At 44.5% G+C, this 23416-nt stretch overlaps 1 protein-coding gene and 1 pseudogene across 2 annotated transcripts in view; both read left to right on the top strand.

Moving 5' to 3' along the window:
• LOC118373087 (baculoviral IAP repeat-containing protein 2-like) overlaps positions 1-16019 on the top strand; it is a 63372-nt pseudogene extending 47353 nt beyond the window's left edge. The window contains exons 12-15 of the transcript XR_008146740.1: positions 2080-2178; positions 3224-3376; positions 14665-14706; positions 14948-16019. The product of XR_008146740.1 is annotated as a baculoviral IAP repeat-containing protein 2-like (transcript). The remainder of the gene's footprint in view (positions 1-2079; positions 2179-3223; positions 3377-14664; positions 14707-14947) is intronic.
• Positions 16020-16484: 465 nt separating this feature from the next.
• Positions 16485-22864, top strand: rpl23a (ribosomal protein L23a). The gene is made up of 5 exons (XM_052529162.1): positions 16485-16633; positions 19401-19581; positions 20310-20486; positions 22253-22322; positions 22568-22864. The coding sequence occupies exons 1-5, from the start codon at positions 16609-16611 to the stop codon at positions 22580-22582; spliced, it is 468 nt and encodes a 155-aa protein (XP_052385122.1). The 5' UTR covers positions 16485-16608; the 3' UTR covers positions 22583-22864.
• The last annotated feature ends 552 nt before the right edge of the window (positions 22865-23416 follow it).

Genomic DNA, 23416 nt, shown 5'->3' with positions numbered 1-23416 from the left:
ACCGTAATACCCTGTATATAGCCTCCACATTGACACTTCCCCATAATGGTCTGAAGAGATTTTAGCACATGTATTACATAGAAAAAAACTGAAATATCACAAGTTTTCAGACCCTTTATTCAGTACTTTGTTGAAGCACCTTTGGTAGAGATTACAGCCTTGAGTCTTCTTTGACGCTACAAGCTTGGCACACCTGCATTTGCAGAGTATCTCCCATTCTTCTCTGCAAATCTGTCAGGTTGGATGGGGAGTGTTGCTGCACAGCTATTTTCAGCACTTTCCAGAGATGTTCGATTGTGTTCAAGGCTCTGGCTGGGCCACTTAAGGACATTTTAGAGACTTGTCCCAAAGCCACTCCTGCGTTGTCTTGGCTGTGTGCTTAGGGTCATTGTCCTGTTGGAAGATCAACCTTCGCTCCAGTCTGAGGTCCTGAGCGCTATGGAGCAGGTTTTCATCAAGGATCTTCTCTGTTAATCTTTCCCTCAATCCTGACTAGCCTCCTAGTCCCTGCCACTGAAAAATTTTCCCACAGCATGATGCTGCCACTGTGTCACCGTAGGGATGGTGCCAGGTTTCCTCCACACGTGACGCTTGGCATTCAGGCCCAGGAGTTAGTTCTTAGTTTCATCAGACCAGAGAATCTTGTTTCTCAAGATCAGAGTCCTTTAGGTGACTTTTGGCAAACTCCAAGCGGGCTGTCATGTGCCTTTTACTGAGGAGTGGCTTCCGTTCTGCCACTCTACCATAAAGGCCTGATTGGTGGAGTGCTGCAGAGATGGTTGACCTTCTGGAAGGTTCCCCCATCTCCACAGAGGAACTCTGGAGCTCTGTCAGAATGACCATCGGGTTCTTGGTCAACTCCCTGACCAAGGCCCTTCTCCCCTGATTGCTCAGTTTGGCCAGGCGGCCAGCACATGGAAGCGTCTTGGTGGTATCAAACTTCTTCTATTTAAGAGTGAGACCACTGTGTTCTTGGGGACCTTAAATGTTACATATTGTGTTGGTACTCTTCCATAGATCTGTGCCTCGACACAATCCTGTCTTGGGGCTCTACATACAATTCCTTCCACCTCATGGCTTGGTTTTTGCTCTGACATGCACTGTCAACTGTGGGACCTTATATAGACAGGTGTGTGCCTTTCCAAATCATGTCCAATCAATTGAATTTACCAGAGGTGGACTTCAATCAGGTTGTAGAAACATCTCAAGGATGACCAATGGAAACATGACGCATCTGAGCTCAATTTCGAGTCTCATAGCAAAGGGTCTGAATCATTTTACATTTTTTATAAATTTGCTAAAATTTCTAAACCCGTTTTCGCTTTGTCATTATGGGGTATTGTGTGTAGATTGAGGACATTGTATTTACAGTGCCGTGCGAAAGTATTCGGCCCCCTTGAACTTTGCGACATCTGCCACATTTCAGGCTTCAAACATAAAGATATAAAACTGTATTTTTTTGTGAAGAATCAACAACAAGTGGGACACAATCATGAAGTGGAACGACATTTATTGGATATTTCAAACTTTTTTAACAAATCAAAAACTGAAAAATAAACCTGTTTTCGCTGTGTCATTATGGGGTATTGTGTGTAGATTGAGGACATTGTATTTATAGAAACAATTTTAGAATAATTCTTTAACGTACGTATAAAAACGTAACAATGTGGAAGAGTCAAGGGGTCTGAATACTTTCCCAATGCGCTGTATGTATTTTAGTATTATAAATATAAAGTATTTTAGTATTTTAGTATTATAAATATAAAGTATTTTAGTATTATAAATATAAAGTATTTTAGTATTATAAATATAAAGTATTTTAGTATTATAAATATAAAGTATTTTAGTATTATAAATATAAAGTATTTTAGTATTATAAATATAAAGTATTTTAGTATTTTAGTATTATAAATGTTGTATTGTAGATATGTAGTGGTGAAATAATAATTATTTTTGCCAATGGTGGCCTCTAGGAAGAGTAGCTGCTACTATTGAGATTCTCCCCAAGTGAACCTAACCCAACTCTCTCTCTCTGTTTCTCTCTCTGTCTCCTTTCTTTTTTTTTCTTCTTCCTTCCAGACGGGCATTCATTCTTAAAGAGACACCAGGCAGCGTTGGTCCAGCGCCTGAAGAGTGTTGAGTCTGTCCTGGAGCACCTGCGAGAGCAGAATGTCATCAGTACGTCTGCTTATATATACTACATGTTATATACTACTAGCTACTACTACATGTTATATACTACTAGCTACTATATATATATATATATATACTTACTACTACTACTACTACTACATGTTATATACTACTAGCTACTATTACATGTTATATACTACTAGCTACTATTACATGTTATATACTACTAGCTACTATTACATGTTATATACTACTAGCTACTATTACATGTTATATACTACTAGCTACTACTACATGTTATATACGACTAGCTACTATTACATGTTATATACTACTAGCTACTACTACATGTTATATACTACTAGCTACTATTACATGTTATATACTACTAGCTACTATTACATGTTATATACTACTAGCTACTACTACATGTTATATACGACTAGCTACTATTACATGTTATATACTACTAGCTACTACTACATGTTATATACTACTAGCTACTACTACATGTTATATACGACTACTACATGTTATATACTACTAGCTACTACTACATGTTATATACGACTAGCTACTATATATATATATATATACCACTACTACATGTTATATACTACTAGTAACCACATTAAGGTACTATATTTGAAGAGTCGATCCTGGACCACCTCAGAGAGCAGAACATCATCAGTATGTTTGTTTATATCTACAGTACTAATATACATTTACATTTAAGTCATTTAGCAGACGCTCTTATCCAGAGCGACTTACAAATTGGTGCATTCACCTTATGACATCCAGTAGAACAGTCACTTTACAATAGTGCATCTAAATCTTAAAGGGGGGGGTGAGAAGGATTACTTATCCTATACTACTGCAGTAAATTGAAATACTACCATCTTCTACTATATATATACTACCATCTTCTACTACTATATATCTGAAGAGTGACATTAACCCCTGACCTCTAACCCCTGACCCCTGTCTCTTCAGGTGGAGAGGAATACAGTGGTCTCCAGGGCCAGTCCTCCCAGCAGCAGACAGCCAAACTGATAGACTTGGTGCTGACCTCTGACCCCTGTCTCTTCAGGTGGAGAGGAATACAGTGGTCTCCAGGGCCAGTCCTCCCAGCAGCAGACAGCCAAACTGATAGACTTGGTCTTGACTAAAGGGAACGCAGCAGCTGAGGTCTTCAGGAACTGGATCCAGAAGAACGATATCTACCTGCTCAGAGACCTCATGGGTAAAACTTCACCTCTGACCCCTAACCTGCTCAGACCTCATGGGTAAAACATCACCTCTGACCCCTAACCCTAACCTGCTCAGAGACCTCATGGGTAAAACTTCACCTCTGACCCCTAACCTGCTCAGACCTCATGGGTAAAACATCACCTCTGGCCCATAACATCTGACATCCAATTGGAGAACACACTCTTTTATTGTTCTAAGTTTGACAATTGTTTGAGCCTCCATTGGAAGATTCAGGTCTGGAACCCATAACACCCTAGGTCAGAGAGGAACATTCAGGTCTGGAACCCATAACTCACCCTAGGTCAGAGAGGAACATTCAGGTCTGGAACCCATAACTCACCCTAGGTCAGAGAGGGAGATTCAGGTCTGGAACCCATAACACCCTAGGTCAGAGAGGGAGATTCAGGTCTGGAACCCATAACTCACCCTAGGTCAGAGAGGAACATTCAGGTCTGGAACCCATAACACCCTAGGTCAGAGAGGAACATTCAGGTCTGGAACCCATAACTCACCCTAGGTCAGAGAGGGAGATTCAGGTGTGGGCAATACAGATAGATAAACCAACAGTGATTGTGGGGTATTCTAATCTTGCACGTATTCTAGATTTTTTTAGATTCTAATGTACAGGTGGATAGTTTCCCTGGGGCCAACTTTTATCATATATTAACAGTGTTTTCAAGAAGCTTCAATCAAACCCAATGACCGAGAAGATAGTGTTGTCTGTAGGCCTCAACAATTGTTTGGGGAGGCAAATGCCAACTACATCTGGGAAGCAACTGCAGCAACTGTTGAGGACTAGTAAGGAGTCCTTTCCCAATGCAACAGTTTATGTACCATTCATACATTACTCAGATAGACTAGCTATCGATCAGCAGTGTACAGAAGCTGAATAAGGTCATAGTGGAGAGATGGGATTTTTTAAATTACCTTAGTAAACTTAGGTTTCGCACAGACCCCTGGGATCCGGTTCACTGGAGTAGGGATACAGCTTCTGACATTGTAAAATACTGCTAGAACAATGTAATGTTCACTTACAACTCCCCAACATTCTAACATTTAACCTTCCAAGATACCAGGAAAAGCTTTTTTATTCTACATTGATAATAATTCTCTGTACACAAACCTTGATATCAAATTAGGTCTACAAGCAGTTGCAAATGCCTTTCAGAGGTATCCTGTTTAAGTCGACCGTAGAGAGTTATCCTGAACTTGTTGGAGTTGAGCCTCACCAGAAATGACTGAGTTCAATGTACAGGTACATGGTACGACCATAGGAAAGTCATTTGCACATTTGTACACAAGTTTTTGCGAAGAAAGTGCTTTTCTTAAATGTAAGACCTTACCATTGCTCTACCTCAGGTATCTGGCTGATTTTTTTGGACTGTGGGGAGGCTCCACCTCTGAATTCAGGGAATTCGTAAACATTTTGAACTCGCATCGCTATTACACATAATTTGCAATACGAAACATTTTAACAATTGGCAACTACATTTTTCTTTATGGAAAAAGATAGACATGCCCTCTTTCACAAATGTAGTTTCCATCCAAAGCACACATGTAGAGGGTTGATCAAATCACAACTTATACTTTTCCACAGAATCTGTGGTATCCCTGGGGATATAGAGGAGGCCACAAAAGGGCTACTCCAGGAGGTTCCTGAGAGCGGTTGAGGTCAATCAGACCTTCTAGACCCATGGAGCATATCAGGTAGAGAGGGAAAACCGCCCTGTGGTTCCATTTGTGGGGACTTATTCTAAGGCTCTGGGGTGGCTGAACTTAAATAAAAGTTTCAACAGGCCCAGAATGATTGTGAGGCCTTGACAGAGGGTAATCTCAACCTATAGGAGCCTGATGGACATCCTAGTCTATTCAAGCCGGACTAAGAAGAAACAGATACAGAATGAATACTTTACCCAAACACAATTTCTATCCAATAGGCATTCAGGCTTGGTGTTCCCAATCAGGCAAGTACAACTGGATACCGGAAATGTGGTTTATGTGATCGAGTGCCTTGTTTGTCATAAGCTCTATATTGTAGAGACACAAAACGCACTAGAATGCAGACTTAAACAACATCTATAGCACATTCAGTGATTTACTGGGCCATACGCACTACTCTCTATAGCGCCGAGCAGTTGCCATACCAGGCTGTAATGTAACCGGTCAAGAGGCTCTCGATGGTAAAGCCACAAGATGGCGCCGAAAGAGATGGCAGCTTCGCTTCTAGTCCCTTTTTTATGTATTATTTTTTACATCGTTAGCCCAGAAAACCTTAAGTGTTATTACATACAGCCGGGAAGAACTATTGGCTATCAGGGAGATGTTACCACTACGACGACCACTACGACGACCACTACGACGACCACTACGACGACCACTACGACGACCACTACGACGACCACTACAACGACCACTACGACCAGGAATACAACTTTCCCAAAGCAGATCCTTTGTCTACACCTCCCTCTTTTCAGTGCATTGCGCCGACAGGAATAAACAACTCTCCGGGAAGAAGAAGGGCGGGGGTGTATGCTTCATGATTAACGACTCATGGTGTAATTGTAACAACATACATGAACTCAAGTCCTTTTGTTCACCTGACCTAGAATTCCTCACAATCAAATGCCAAATGTATTATCTCCCAAGAGAATTCTCTTCAGTTATTGTCACAGCAGTGTATATCCCCCCGCAGCGGATACCAAGACTGCCACCAAAGAACTTCACTGGACTTTATGTAAACTAGAAACAATATATGCTGAGGCTGCATTTATTGTAGCTGGGGATTTTAACAAAGCTAATCTGAGAACAAGGCTACCTAAAACCTATCAGCATATCGCTTACAGTACACGAGCGAGTAACACGCTCAACCATTGCTACTCTAACTTCCGCGATACCTACAAGGACCTCCCCCGCCCTCCTTTTGTCAAATTTGACCATGACTCCATCTTGTTGCTCCCCTCCTATAGGCAGAAACTAAAACAGGAAGCGCCCGTGCTTAGGTCTATCCAACGCTGGTCTGACCAAATGGATTCCACGCTTCAAGATTGCTTCGATCACGTGGACTGGGATATGTTCCGGGTAGCCTCAGAAAACAACATTGACGTATACGCTGACTCGGTGAGCGAGTTTATAAGGAAGTGTATAGGAGATGTGGTACCCACTGTGACTATTAAAACCTTCCCCAACCAGAAACTGTGGATTGATGGCGGCAGCATTCGCGCAAAACTGAAAGCACGTACCATCATTTACATTACATTTAAGTCATTTAGCAGACGCTCTTATCCAGAGCGACTTACAAATTGGTGCATACACCTTATGACATCCAGTGGAACAGCCACTTGCATCTAAATCTTTTTTTTGGGGGGGGGGTGAGAAGGATTACTTACCCTTACTTACCCTATCCTAGGTATTCCTTGAAGAGGTGGGGTTTCAGGTGTCTCCGGAAGGTGGTGATTGACTCCGCTGTCCTGGCGTCGTGAGGGAGTTTGTTCCACCATTGGGGGCCAGAGCAGCGAACAGTTTTGACTGGGCTGAGCGGGAACTGTACTTCCTCAGTGGTAGGGAGGCGAGCAGGCCAGAGGTGGATGAACGCAGTGCCCTTGTTTGGGTGTAGGGCCTGATCAGAGCCTGGAGGTACTGAGGTGCCGTTCCCCTCACAGCTCCGTAGGCAAGCACCATGGTCTTGTAGCGGATGCGAGCTTCAACTGGAAGCCAGTGGAGAGAGCGGAGGAGCGGGGTGACGTGAGAGAACTTGGGAAGGTTGAACACCAGACGGGCTGCGGCATTCTGGATGAGTTGTAGGGGTTTAATGGCACAGGCAGGGAGCCCAGCCAACAGCGAGTTGCAGTAATCAAGACGGGAGATGACAAGTGCCTGGATTAGGACCTGCGCCGCTTCCTGTGTGAGGCAGGGTCGTACTCTGCGGATGTTGTAGAGCATGAACCTACAGGAACGGGACACCGCCTTGATGTTAGTTGAGAACGTCAGGGTGTTGTCCAGGATCACGCCAAGGTTCTTAGCGCTCTGGGAGGAGGACACAATGGAGTTGTCAACCGTGATGGCGAGATCATGGAACGGGCAGTCCTTCCCGGGAGGAAGAGGAGCTCCGTCTTGCTGAGGTTCAGCTTGAGGTGGTGATCCGTCATCCACACTGATATGTCTGCCAGACATGCAGAGATGCGATTCGCCACCTGGTCATCAGAAGGGGGAAAGGAGAAGATTAATTGTGTGTCGTCTGCATAGCAATGATAGGAGAGACCATGTGAGGTTATGACAGAGCCAAGTGACTTGGTGTATAGCGAGAATAAGAGAGGGCCTAGAACAGAGCCCTGGGGGACACCAGTGGTGAGAGCGCGTGGTGAGGAGACAGATTCTCGCCACGCCACCTGGTAGGAGCGACCTGTCAGGTAGGACGCAATCCAAGCGTGGGCCGCGCCGGAGATGCCCAACTCGGAGAGGGTGGAGAGGAGGATCTGATGGTTCACAGTATCGAAGGCAGCCGATAGGTCTAGAAGGATGAGAGCAGAGGAGAGAGAGTTAGCTTTAGCAGTGAGGAGCTCCTCCGTGATACAGAGAAGAGCAGTCTCAGTTGAATGACTAGTCTTGAAACCTGACTGATTTGGATCAAGAAGGTCATTCTGAGAGAGATAGCGGTAGAGCTGGCCAAGGACGGCACGCTCAAGAGTTTTGGAGAGAAAAGAGAGAAGGGATACTGGTCTGTAGTTGTTGACATCGGAGGGATCGAGTGTAGGTTTTTCAGAAGGGGTGCAACTCTCGCTCTCTTGAAGACGGGAGGGACGTAGCCAGCGGTCAGGGATGAGTTGATGAGCGAGGTGAGGTAAGGGAGAAGGTCTCCGGAAATGGTCTGGAGAAGAGAGGAGGGGATAGGGTCAAGCGGGCAGGTTGTTGGGCGGCCGGCCGTCACAAGACGCGAGATTTCATCTGGAGAGAGAGGGGAGAAAGAGGTCAGAGCATAGGGTAGGGCAGTGTGAGCAGAACCAGCGGTGTCGTTTGACTTAGCAACGAGGATCGGATGTCGTCGACCTTCTTTTCAAAATGGTTGACGAAGTCATCTGCAGAGAGGGAGGGGGGGAGGATTCAGGAGGGAGGAGAAGGTGGCAAAGAGCTTCCTAGGGTTAGAGGCAGATGCTTGGAATTTAGAATGGTAGAAAGTGGCTTTAGCAGCAGAGACAGAGGAGGAAAATGTGGAGAGGAGGGAGTGAAAGGATGCCAGGTCCGCAGGGAGGCGAGTTTTCCTCCATTTCCGCTCGGCTGCCCGGAGCCCTGTTCTACCACCGCATTTAATCATGACAAGGCCACTGGGAATATGGCCGAATACCAACAGTGTAGTTATTCCCTCTGTAAGGCAATCAAACAGGCAAAGTGTCAGTATAGAGACAAAGTGGAGTTGCAATTCAATGAGACGTACTGTATGTGGCAGGTCTATAGACAATCACGGATTACAAAAAGAAAACCAGCCCCATCGCGGACATCAACATCTTGCTTCCAGACAAATTAAACAACCTCTTTGCGTGCTTTGAGGACAATACATTGCCATCGACGCGGCCCACTACCAAAGACTGTGGGCTCTCCTTCTCCGTGGCCAACGTGAGTAAATCATTTCAACCTGTTAACCCTCTCAAAGCTTGTCTGTTACCCAGACGGTATCCCTAGCCAAGTCCTCAGAGCATGCGCAGAGACCAGCTGGCTGGTGTGTTTACAGACATATTCAATCAATCCCTATCCCAGTCTGCTGTCCCCACATGCTTTAAGATGCCCACCATTGTTCCTGTTCCCAAGAAAGCCAAGGTAACTGAACTAAATGACAGTTGCCCGGCCACTAGGATTGCTGCTTCTGGATGAGCATTTTGTACACATCTCTGTGTGAGGAGTAAAGGTGGTCTGCAGTTCTTTTTCCTCTGGTTGCACATGTGACATGCTGGTAGAAATGAGCTCAAACAGATTTAAGTTGGCCTGCATTAAAGTCCCCGGCCACTAGGAGTGCTGCCTCTGGATGAGCATTTTCTTGTTTGCTTATGACCTTATACAGCTCTGAGTGTGGTCTTAGTGCCAGCATCAGTTTGTGGTGGTAAATGGAAAATTATAGATGGAATCTCTCTTGGTAGATAGTGTGGTCTTCTGCTTATCATGAGATACTCTACCTCAGGCGAGCAATACCTTGAGAATTCAATATTAGACATTATTATTGACAGACATACACACCCACCCCTCGTTTTACCTGAACCAGCTGTTCTTTCTTGCCGATGCACGGATAACCAATCTAACTGTATGTTATCCATGTCGTCGTTCAGCCACAACTCGGTGAAACAAAAGATATTGCAGTTTTTTATGTCCCGTTGGTAGGACAGTCTCGAACAGAGCTCATCCAGTTTATTCTCCAGTGATTGCACATTGGCCAATAGAACGAATGGTAGAGGCGGGTTACCCAATTGCCGACAAATTCTCACAAGACACCCCGATCTCCGACCCACTGTACCTTCATCTTTTCTTCATGTGAATTACGGGGATTTGGGCATCGTCCGGGAGCAACACTATATCCTTTGCATCAGACTCAATTTAAAAAAAACTCTTAGTCCAGTTCTAGGTGAAAAATCGCTGTTGTGTTATCCAGAAGCTCTTATTGGTCATAAGAGACGGTGGCAGCAAAGTTATGTACAAAATAAGTTACAAACAATGTGAAAAAAACACAAACTCCGGTACCATTCTATCTCTTGGAGTCCTCACTGGTTTAGGATAAAGCTACAATTCTATTGTACTTGTCATTATGATAATTATGTATTGTCTGGATTCTCTTAGTTTAAAATGTGAATATTTATAGGAATTTAATCGTTCTAACCCTTATTCCCCATCCCCTATAACCCTTATTCCCCTATATCCCTAACCCTTATTCCCCATCCCCTATAACCCTAACCCATATTCCCCTATAGCCCTTATTCCCCATCCCCTATAACCCTTATTCCCCATCCCCTATAACCCTAACCCTTATTCCCCATCCCCTATAACCCTTATTCCTATCCCATATAACCCTAACCCTAATTCCTATCCCCTATAACCTTAACCCTTAATCCTATCCCCTATAACCCTAACCCTTATTCCCCTATTACCTTAACCCTTATTCCCCATCCCCTATAACCCTAACCCTTATTCTCCATGCCCTATAGTCCTTATTCCCCATCCCCTATAACCCTTATTCCCCTATATCCCTAACCCTTATTCCCATATAACCCTAATCCTTATTCCCCATCCTCTACAGCCCTTATTCCCCATCCCCTATAGCCCTTATTCCGCATCCCCTATAACCCTTATTCCCCTATATCCCTAACCCTTATTCCCATATAACCCTAATCCTTATTCCCCTATAGCCCTTATTCCGCATCCCCTATAACCCTTATTCCCCTATATCCCTAACCCTTATTCCCATATAACCCTAATCCTTATTCCCCATCCCCTATAACCCTAACCCTTATTCCCCATCCCCTATAACCCTTAATCCCCTATATCCCTAACCCTTATTCCCATATAACCCTAATCCTTATTCCCATATAACCCTAATCCTTATTCCCCATCCCCTATAGCCCTTATTCCCCTTCCCCTATAGCCCTTATTCCCCTTCCCTTATTCCCCTTCCCCTATAGCCTTATTCCCCTTCCCCTATAGCCTGTATTCCCCTTCCCCTATAGCCTTATTCCCCATCCCCTATAGCCTGTATTCCCCATCCCCTATAGCCTGTATTCCCCATCCCCTATAGCCTGTATTCCCCATCCCCTATAGCCTGTATTCCCCATCCCCTATAGCCCGTATTCCCCTATAACCTTAACCCTAGCCCTTATTCCCCATCCCCTATAGCCTGTGTTCCCCATCCCCTATAGCCCTTATTCCCCATCCCCTATAGCCCTTATTCCCCTATATCCCTAACCCTTATTCCCCATCCCATATAACCCTAACCCTTATTCCCCTATAACCCTAACCCTAGCCCTTATTCCCCATCCTCTATAGCCCTTATTCCCCATCCTCTATAACCCTTATTCCCCTATAACCCTAACTCTTATTCCCCGTCCCTTATTCCCCTATAACCCTAACCCTTATTCCCCATCCCCATCCCCTGTAACCCTAACCCTTAATCCCCACCCTAACCCTGAGTTCTAACCCCATATCTAACTGTACCCCCCCAAACCCCCCCTGAGCTCTAACCCTAACCCCCATACCTAAACCCCCCTGAGCTCTACCCCCATACCTAACACCCCCCCCCCTGAGCTCTAATAACCCCCATACCTAACTGTACTCCCACCCCCTGAGCTCTAACCCCCATACCTAACTGTACCCCCCCTGAGCTCTAAGCCCCATACCTAACTGTACCCCCCAAACCCCCCTAAGCTCTAACCCTAACCCCCATACCTAACCGTACTCCCCCCACCCCCCCTGAGCTCTAACCCCTAGGGAGATCCAGTCCCTTTTCCCACATAAGTTTAGTTGATGCTTTTACCTACAACTATAATGGTTTTGAATATATTCCCCTATTTTCTTATGGTAGAATCACTCCTCCTCCCCCTATTATTCTTTTTGTAGGTCATTCTTAGCAATTAGAAGGGATGGTTATATGTACCTGTGCTAGCTTAACATCTACAGATGTCGATAAACAACCCTAACCCTACAGATGTCGATAAACAACCCTAACCCTACAGATGTCGATAAACAACCCTAACCCTAACCCTACAGATGTGGATAAACAACCCTAACCCCATAACCCCTAACCCCATAACCCCTAACCCTAACCCCTAACCCTACAGATGTGGATAAACAACCCTAAACCCTAACCCCCTAACCCTAACCCTAACCCCATAACCCCTAACCCCTAACCCTACAGATGTGGATAAACAACCCTAACCCCTAACCCTAACCCCATAACCCCTAACCCTACAGATGTGGATAAACAACCCTAACCCCATAACCCCATAACCCCTAACCCTACAGATGTGGATAAACAACCCTAACCCCAACCCTAACCCTACAGATGTGGATAAACAACCCTAACCCCTAACCCTACAGATGTGGATAAACAACCCTAACCCTACAGATGTAGATAAACAACCCTAACCCCTAACCCTACAGATGTGGATAAACAACCCTAACCCTAACCCTACAGATGTGGATAAACAACCCTAACCCCTAACCCTACAGATGTGGATAAACAACCCTAACCCCTAACCCTAACCCCACCCTAACCCCTAACCCCTAACCCTACAGATGTGGATAAACAACCCTAACCCCTAACCCCATAACCCCTAACCCCTAACCCTACAGATGTGGATAAACAACCCTAACCCCTAACCCCATAACCCCTAACCCCTAACCCTACAGATGTGGATAAACAACCCTAACCCCATAACCCCATAACCCCTAACCCTAACCCCTAACCCTACAGATGTGGATAAACAACCCTAAACCCTAACCCTAACCCCCTAACCCTAACCCCATAACCCCTAACCCCTAACCCTACAGATGTGGATAAACAACCCTAAACCCTAACCCCCTAACCCTAACCCCATAACCCCATAACCCCTAACCCCTAACCCTACAGATGTGGATAAACAACCATAACCCCTAACCCCATAACCCCTAACCCTACAGATGTGGATAAACAACCCTAACCCCATAACCCCTAACCCCTAAACCCCTAACCCCATAACCCCTAACCCTACAGATGTGGATAAACAACCCATAACCCCTAACCCCATAACCCCATAACCCCTAACCCTACAGATGTGGATAAACAACCCTAACCCCTAACCCCATAACCCCTAACCCCATAACCCCTAACCCTACAGATGTGGATAAACAACCCTAACCCCATAACCCTAACCCTACAGATGTGGATAAACAACCCTAACCCCATAACCCCTAACCCCATAACCCCTAACCCTAACCCCATAACCCCTAACCCCTAACCCCATAACCCCTAACCCCATAACCCCTAACCCTACAGATGTGGATAAACAACCCTAACCCCATAACCCCTAACCCTAACCCCATAACCCCTAACCCTACAGATGTGGATAAACAACCCTAACCCCATAACCCCATAACCCCTACCCCTAACCCCTAACCCTACAGATGTGGATGGAACAGAGATGCTCTTCTTTTTTATTGTTGTTGACACAACACAGATGTTCTGCTGACTCTAGTTTAGTCTTGATTATTGTCCAGTCGTGTGGTCTAGTGCTGCAAAGAAAGATCTAGTTAAGCTGCAGGTGCTGAAAAATCCCAAATGGTTTGCATAGTCAACTTACACACAGCTCTGACACACACACTTACCCCACCAGACATGCCACCAGGGGTCTTTTCACACTCCCCAAATCCAGAACAAATTCAAGGAAGCGTACAGTATTATATAGAGCCCTTATTGCATGGAACTTCCTTCTCTCATATTGCTCAAATAAACAACAAACCTGGTTTCAACAAACAGGTAAAGCAACACCTCACGGCACAACCCCTCTCCCATATTTGACCTAGATAGTTTGTGTGTATTGATATGTAGGCTACGTGTGCCTTTTTGAAAATGTATGTAGTTCTGTCCTTGAGCTGTTCTTGTCCATTATGTCATGTTTCATGTGGAACATCTAATGGGGATCCTAATAAAATACCAATTACCAAAAATACCTTCACCTATCCTGCACAGAGACCTCTGGGTAAAACATCACCTCTGACCCCTAACCTGCTAGAGACCTCTGGATAAAACATCACCTCATTGGTAAGGTCACGTGCCCCTGCTCAGACGTTGCATGCATTAAGCAATGCATTAAGCAATGTTTGCGTGCCACAGCATCAACTGTGCTGTCGGGCTCTCCCTAGTCCCCTAACCAGTAGTCTCATGGGCCCTAACCCCTCACTCCCCAGTTCCCTGACTCCTGAATCCTAGCCCCATGAACTCTCACTCCATAGTTCCCTGACCCCTAGCCCCCTGACCCCTCACTCCCTAGTCCCCTAACTCCCTAAACAGTAGTCCAGTCCTCCAGGTTTGGCAGGGGTGGAGAGATGTTCTGACCATGTCACTGTGAGAATGATTGGTGGGTAGAGCTGGGGTCAGGAGTTAAGAGTTCAGGAACACAACTGATCTAGGTAGGCAATCAAATTTATGTAATAAAGCCCTACTCCGTGACATCATCAGACTGACATCATGTCTAGCCTAGTTAGTCTCAGTTCAGTCCAGTTTCATTTCATTTCAGACTTCTGTTTAATTCTTGTTCTCAATGCACCTTTCAGCCCAGGCAAATGAAGCCGCATCACCGAGTCAAGATCTCTCAGGTACACACACTTTCACATACACACACTAGGCTGCTTTCAGCTGTGGCTGAGGCCGGCTGGCCTTGGAACTGGGATGGGTCAGTCTCCTCATCCAATGGGAGGGGGGCATGTCTGTTTTATGTCTCTCCATACTTACTTCTCTATTCTTCCATCTCTCTCCCCCCTCCCTCCTCCTCATCCTCTCCCCCTCATCCTCTCCCCCTCATCCTCTCCCCCTCCTCCTCCTCTCCCCCTCCCCCAGACCTGCCGATGGAAGAGCAGCTACGGCGCCTGCAGGAGGAGCGGACCTGTAAGGTGTGTATGGACAAGGAGGTGAACATTGTCTTCATCCCTTGTGGTCACCTGGTGGTCTGTAAGGAGTGTGCTCCCTCTCTGAGGAAATGTCCCATCTGCAGAGGACTGGTCAAGGGCACCGTCCGAACCTTCCTCTCCTAGAAGAACTCCAGGAACCAGGGACCCTCCCTGAGGAAATGTCCCATCTGCAGAGGACTGGTCAAGGGCACCGTCCGAACCTTCCTCTCCTAGAAGACCTCCAGGAAACAGGGCCCCTCCCAGCACTGTCAAACTTCTTTGACCTAGTCTCCTATCTACTCCTAGAGAATAGCTACCAACAGTCTATTCTAAGCGTGTCATTCTCTATTCCTGGACGGCTGTGTTTGCTGGTTTTTCTGATCTCCTTTCATTTCTTGTCCAATGAATTCCTAGAGAACCAGGTGAGGGGAGTTCCTATTTAATCAATAAAGACCTAGACAGTCAGGTGAGGGGAGTTGCTAACTAATCAATAAAGACCTAGACAGTCAGGTGATCAATCAAGTACAAGAGAGTAGTGAAAACCCGCAGACACTCGACCCTCGAGGACTGGAGTTTGACACTATCCCATAAGCAACGACTCTACAATCTCACCGTCTCTATTTATATCGGAATGTAGCCTGTTAAACCTACCTGCTTAACCATTAACTAATATGTCCCTGTGTAGATATACACATTACAGAACTCTGTAGGAATGCATGAGGTTATATAAAGGCATAACTATAATTGTCCTATGTAATCAGTCCATTGATAGAGCATACAACTACTTCCTGTAGTTGTAGTTTCAACTGGACAGATGTGTAGTAACCAGTGAAGGCCCCTGCATCCTGAATAGCACCCTATTCCCTATTTTGGGCACATTGGGAACTGGTTAAAAGTAGTGCACCATATAGCAAATAAGATGCCATTTGGAACGCAGGGCAGCCAGTCAAGGCCCTCGCATGTAAAGGCTAGGTTGACTATTCTGCTGTTGAACGTCTCAAATAAATGCTAGGTTGACTATTCTGCTGTTGAACGTCTCACATTTCTAATGATTTTCTTCTGGAAAGACATGTTGGAAAATCTTTTAAGTAAGATGTATCATTCATTCCAAATAAGATTTTTTCTTAACTGACTTGCCTGGTTGAATAAAGGTTCAATTGAAAATAATAAATACAACCTGATATTGTCAACACCAGACCACTGTCACATCTACCCAAACAACACATAGTTAGCTGTAGTCCACTGAGCTATAGTTCCCATGTAGCAGAATCATAGTTGGCTGTTGTCCACTACTGTACAGTTCCTTTGTAGTCCACTGAGCAACAGTTCCATTGTACCAGTACCAGGAGCTAGTTTCTTATGACAAATGTTTTTAGGGGTGCAACTGAGTTACAGTTCCTGTGTAGCAGAATCATAGTTAGCTGTTCTCCACTGAGCTACAGTTCCTATGTAGCAGTATGTAATTCCAAATATTTTTGGACTCATCCGAGAAATGGTGACCTTTAACTACAAGTACAATGATGCAGTTCGCCAGTCTCGCGATATGTGAGTGCCGGTTTCTCGCCCCTGTATTATAGCTGTGGAAACCCCAATCATTCTTCCTTTCTCAACATGGCACCGAAGGCGAAGAAGGAAGGTTCGTGAATCTGTACATTGTTTTCCCGTAAAGTCAGTTAAAATACACAACCACGTATGTTCTATGTACATGTTTACCAAGATTAATATATAGCTATATTATACCGATGAAAATCACAGACGTGCTTATTTTGTCTACGGTCACTAAATGTGGAACGGTGCAACCGGCTGGCAGCGACGTTAGGCTATGCTATTTAGCTAATTTCAACGTTGGCTTATCTATCATTTCTAATTCCTCCTGGTTAAACACTGGACTCCGGTGTCTGTGTGGTATAATAATCGTTTCTAAGGCCCTGTTAAGTTGTGCACATGTTGGTTTAGTCAGGTCCGTATTAACGCAGATGCCCCGTAGTGCTGTGTGGCAGAGACATGTGCAGTTGAAGCTGGGCTTAATGTTAGCGAGCGACTTACTACATTTGATGGGACCGAAACGTTTCTATTATTGTACAAGTACATGATCTACTATCAAAATGCCCATTGTGTTTTCATAACTAGTTAACGTGCTTCAGTTGATATAGTTGATGTGACTACCGGGTCTAGTCGTCATGTAACGTTATTAAACCGAACACCAGACCGGGTGTGCGTCATCGCTCTCAAGACACGCAGGCTGAAATATCAAAATTAACTATAAACAAACGATTCATTTTGGGACATGTCCACGCATGAAACATTCATGGCATTTTAGCAAGCAAGCTTGCTGTTTCTAGCTGCTTTGTTTTGGGATATAAACATTGGGTTTAGTTTAACTTAAATGCACAAGGTCCTCTACCACAACAATTAATCCATACAATGTGAAACTTAACTGTCTTTATAGGACTTACAATGATTTCAGAAGATCTGCTTTAGAGTTTGCTGTAGCTCCTAAAGTATTTAGCAACAGAATAAACTTCCTGACGCCAGTCTATTTGTTTGCATTATGTTTCAATGTGTTGTGTATTGAAAGTGTTTCTCTTGCTTTCTTTCATGCAATGTTTGACTGTAAATTCAACATTGCTTCAAATTGTGTAAACTATGAACAAGTATGAATGTCTGTCACATGTTATATTTGGAAAAAATATCAACGTGACCCAAAAATAAAATGATCGATTTTAATTGCTTAACAAGTCATTTTTGTCTTATGGCAGCCATGAATTTGGTTTCAAGTAGAGCTAAAGACTAAAGGTTATTGGTTAGGGTACTGTGAAATGTGAGCTTTTAGATAACACTAACTTGGTGGTTTAGCAACACAACTATTTAATTTTACCTTTATTTAACCAGGCAAGTCAGTTAAGAACATATTCTTATTTTCAATGTCGGCCTGGGAACAGTGGGTTAACTGCCTGTTCAGGGGCAGAACGACAGATTTGTACCTTGTCAGCTCGGGGGTTTGAACTTGCAACCTTCCGGTTACTAGTCCAACGCTCTAACCTCTAGGCTACCCTAGCTTAATTATAAAAAACCTGCTCAGGACCTCAGACTGGGGCGAAGGTTTTACCTTCCAACAGGACAATGATCCTAAGCACACAGCCAAGACAACACAGGAGCGTCTGCTAAATGACTTAAATGTAAATGAGTGGCTTCGGGACAAGACTCTGAATGTCCTTGAGTAGCCCAGCCAGAGCCCGGACTTGAACCTGATCAAACATCTCTGGAGAGACTTGAAAATAGCTGTGCAGCGATGCTCCCCACTTAAACAACACAATGTAACTCCAAGTCGATCACACTTCTGTGAAATCAAACTGTCCACTTAGGAAGCAACACTGATTGACAATACATTTCACATACTGTTGTGCAAATGGAATAGACAACAGGTGGACATTATAGGCAATTAGCAAGACACCCCCAATAAAGGAGTGGTTCTTCAGGTGGTGACCACAGACCACTTCTCAGTTCCTATGCTTCCTGGCTGATGTTTTGGTCACTTGAATGCTGGCGGTGCTTTCACTCTAGTGGTAGCATGAGACTGAGTCTACAACCCACCCAAATGGCTGATAAATTTGAAAATTGATCAATTTGATTTCCATTGATAATTTGTGTGATTGTTGTCAGCACATTCAACTATGTAAAGAAAAAAGTATTGAATAAGAATAATTCATTCAGATCTAGGATGTGTTATTTTAGTGTTCCCTTTATTTTTTTGTGCAGTGTATTTCAGTTTTTAAATATTTTCAAAACTGTTTTTGCTTTGTCACTATGGGGTATTGTGTGTAGATTGACTATTTAATCAATTTTGGAATAAGTCTAATGTAACAATGTGGGGAAAAGTCAAGGGTCTGAATACTTTCCGAAAGCGCTGTATATTCATTCACCTAATGAGGTTTTAGTCTGTCACAGGAGATACAAATTGTTGTTGTATATTTAGTGGAGATTCTGTGTGTTAAGTGCTGGAGGGCAAACCGTGATCTAATGAGTTGTTGTACCAGTGGTCTGAGGCAGGTGTTACCTGTGATTTCAAGTGCAACATTAATAAAGACTGTTTTGCAAAATGGCAACCTGTTCTACCGATGAACGTAGCCTGAAGATGTTTTGGGGAAATCTGTCCCAGAACACTGTTTTTAGATTCCCCGTTAGACTGTGGTCCATGATGGGGTGACTACTTTGTTCTTCTGCTCAGAGAAATCAATGTGAATTCCTACTCAAATCCCCCATTCCTGTTAGATTTCTTCGTAACTGGATTTGGTGTTTAGATGCCTGGATAATAGAAATCTGTTTTAACACCCCCCACTAACCAGTTAATGTTCCCCGTCCTTGTTAGCAGTCCCTGCCTAACCTCTTGTCTCCCTCTGTAGCTGTCCCTGCCAAGACCGAGGCCAAGGTGAAGGCCCTGAAGGCCAAGAAGGCTGTTCTGAAAGGAGTCCACAGCCAGAGGAAGAAGAAGATTAGAACCTCCCCAACCTTCCGCCGCCCCAAAACCCTGCGCCTCCGCAGACAACCCAAGTACCCCCGCAAGAGTGCCCCGCGCAGAAACAAGTAAGTTTAAAATTATACAGTACATGCATGCACACTTGTTTGACTTGTACTTTGTGAAAGTGCTCTATACAGAATATTGTCTGCTAGGAGGAATTTCCTTTTAAACTGCTGGACTGTAAAGCAGGACAGCAGACAACATGTTGGTCTCAGCTAAAGGCCGTGTAGGTAAGGTCAGGTCCATATTCACAGTGTCTGAGTAGAAGTGCTGCCCTAGGATTTCTCCAGTCTTATTCAACGTGATCTAGAAGTCCAAATGGATTGTCGATCAGAACTCCTCGCTGCTTTGTGGACATGGTAATACTGCTCCTTCATATGTAGGTCCTCTCCTGCAAGGATGTAACATGTTGGCTTGCAGAGGGGCCATTTGAAGGATTTAGATTGGCTCCTAGGTTTAAAGTTTGGATCACACTGGTCTAATGAACTACTCTCCTTACCCCACCCTTCCACCTCCCTTTCCACACGTCTTCCACCTCCCTTTCCACACGTCTTCCACCTCCCTTTCCACACCCTTCCTCCTCCCTTTCCACACCCTTCCTCCTCCCGTACCCCACCCTTCCTCCTCCCGTACCCCACCCTTCCTCCTCCCTTACCCCACCCTTCCTCCTCCCTTACCCCACCCTTCCTCCTCCCTTACCCCACCCTTCCTCCTCCCTTACCCCACCCTTCCTCCTCCCTTACCCCACCCTTCCTCCTCCCTTTCCACACGTCTTCCTCCTTTTCTCTCCCAGGTTGGACCACTATGCCATCATTAAGTTCCCTCTGACGACAGAGTCTGCCATGAAGAAGATCGAGGACAACAACACCCTCGTCTTCATCGTAGACGTCAAGGCCAACAAGCATCAGATCAAACATGCAGTCAAGAAGCTCTACGACATTGACGTGGCCAAGGTCAACACACTCATCAGGTACATAACAATTTAATATATCCTGACATTACTAACCTGAATGTAGTCCAGGCATCACTACCGCTAAACTGACTTGGCCCATTAGACTCCATAGATACATGCTGTACTGCCTGCTTGTCTGACCTGGCCACCTAGTACATTTGCCCATTACCTTTGTAGCTGTAGTGGAGTTTGTTTAGTGGATGCCTCCATGTTGAGCCGTGAGGTCAGAGTAGGGGTTTGAGGCAATCTGACAGAAGAGGGTGGCCCTGGTTTAGGCCTGACCCCATTTAGTCTATTGCTTGCTTGATGGGCTATTCGTTGACCCAAGATTTATTTAGTAGAGTAGTCGCAAATGGATTATTTTCCCATGGTGCACAAGACAGCGGTCTGATTTGCTCCTTTTGGGGGCTGACAACAGCTCTGGTGGACATTCCTGCAGTCAGCATGCCAATTACACGCTCCTTCAACTTGAAACATCAGTGTCATGTGTGATGTAACAAAACGGCACATTTTACAGTGGCCTTTTATTGTTCCCAGCACAAGGTGCACCTGTGTAATGATCATGCTGATTAAACAGCTTCTTGATATGTCACACCTGTCAGATGGATGGATTATCTTAGCAAAGGAGAAAGGCTCGCTAACAGGGATGGAAACAACTTTGTGCACAAAATTAGAAATTAAATAACGGGAGCTTTTAAATAATTATCCTAAACAATAAATGAACAGCAATTCACAAATGCATGCAACGGTTTTTAGTCTTTGCTGTAATATAGGCTTTATTTTCTCGTTAGAACAGACTTATTTCTTTAACACTTTAACACCAATACACTCCGTTGTCTGGATCTCCAGTATTTTCCACAACTAAATCTGCCACAGATCTGACTTCCCCTTTCCCACCTGAGCACCCAGTAAACATTCCCCCCATTACGAGTGTCTTTTTCCTCCGCATAATTTTGTTGTTACCGCATTGAGCTTAGACCCAACTTTTACAACTGCATTGTTTGCTGTTTGGGGTTTTAGGCTGGGTTTCTGTACAGCACTTTGAGATATCAGCTGATGTACGAAGGGCTATATAAATAAATTTGATTTGATTTGATTTTGATGTGATTATGATCGGCTCTAAGTCAGGCCCTATTGGTCACACGTGATATGTACATGTTTCACGTAAAGAGAGCAAAGGGTTGAGGCAAAAATGTTTTTCTTAAACAAATGAGGGATTTCGTTAACACAACCTTTTAGTCAGAAACAAGTACGAAAGTAAATAGCTATAATTATTTTGCAACCTCAACCCCAGCAGCACCATAAACTGTCTGTGGTGCCTGTTCGCTGCAGCACGGAGGAGAGACGTGTGCCGGTCACACAGGCACTCGCTGTCAGGTTTTAACACCATGTGGCCATAAGACGCCTGGCTCCAGGGGAGTCTGATTTAATCAAACTGTGAGCTTTAAGCATTCGACAAGCTCAGTGCATATAGTTGCGTTTATCCTAACATGGGTTGTCTATGTATGAAAAAATACATCTTAAAGTAGATTGGTCGAAAGAATAGACAACTTTTGGTCGACCAATATTTTTGTTCGGGGACAGCCCTATGCTGGTTGAAGATACCCAGTGATACCCAGTATTTATGATGACCCCCCCCACCATTGCTGGGTTTTGGTTCAGTCCCAGTGTAGATGTTGTCAAAGGAACCACTTATACAATTGGGAAATGGGAGTTCTTTATCCCACTGACATCTGAACCACAAACACGAGGCCATACGTTCTAACAATCCTCTCTCCTCCAAGGCCTGATGGTGAGAAGAAGGCGTATGTCCGTCTGGCTCCAGATTACGATGCGTTGGATGTTGCCAATAAGGTGAGACTGACAGTAACGTCTCGATAGCCCCCCCACCCCCAACAGCAGACATTTGTATTGTAACCCAAACTAACTCACATGATTCAACTCATCAAGGTGAATAGTTGACAAGTTGAATCTGTTGTCCTTGTCCAGGCTCCAACAACAGACCACCTTCACTGTGACTCATTATAAAAAGACTGTTTCTAATGATGCTTTATAACTGCCCTATGAATCCTGGCTAATACCTGTCTCGTCTGTTCCAGATTGGCATCATATAAACGGCTGCTGGGGAGATGTACAGAGGAATAAAAGTTTGTAAAAACGTACCGCTCTCTTGTCCCGTATGTTATTGGTTGATTATCATCTGTTCTGTTTGGTGGGATGTTCTGATGTGAGTTCTCTATAATATTAAATACATCTGTTATAAAGCTACACACATCCCATGACTTGCAGGTGATTGGTGCAAGAAATTAACTAACAATTAATGGATGGATACCTGCACAATTAATATTTCCGTTTTGGTGTTGAAATGTTGCACAATAAAACATGTGCATCCCTCAGTCTGCAGCTATCTTTATTATATATAAACTATCAATACAGCAGTATGTCGACACCCCTTCAAATGAGTGGATTCAGCTATTTCAGCCTAAAATTGAGTACACCACCATGCAATCCCCATAGAGAACCGTTGACAGTAGAATGGCCTTACTGATGAGCTCTGTGACAATTAACATGGTACCATCATAGGATGCCACCTTTCCAACTAGTTAGTTTGTCAAATGTCTTCCCTGCTAGAGCTGCCCTGATCAACTAAGTGCTGTTATTGTGAAGTGGAAATGTCTAGGAGCAACAACTGCTCAGCCGTGAAGTGGTAGGCCACAGAGCGCGACCGCTGAGTCGTGTACCACGTCTGTCGTCGGTTGCAACACTCACTAGAGTTCTAAATCGTCTCTTGAAGTAACATCAACACAATAACTTTTCCTGGAGCGTCATGAAATGGGTTTTCATGGCCGAGAGCACAATGTGCAATGCCAAGCATTGACTGGAGTGGTGTAAACACTTGCCGCCATTGGACTCTGGAGCAGTGGAAACGCATTCTCTGGAGTGATGAA

Source organism: Oncorhynchus keta, chromosome 11, assembly GCF_023373465.1.
Source record: "Oncorhynchus keta strain PuntledgeMale-10-30-2019 chromosome 11, Oket_V2, whole genome shotgun sequence".
NCBI lineage: Eukaryota > Metazoa > Chordata > Actinopteri > Salmoniformes > Salmonidae > Oncorhynchus > Oncorhynchus keta.
The sequence above is the reverse complement of the archived record's forward strand: the minus strand, read 5'-3'. Positions and strand labels throughout refer to the sequence as shown.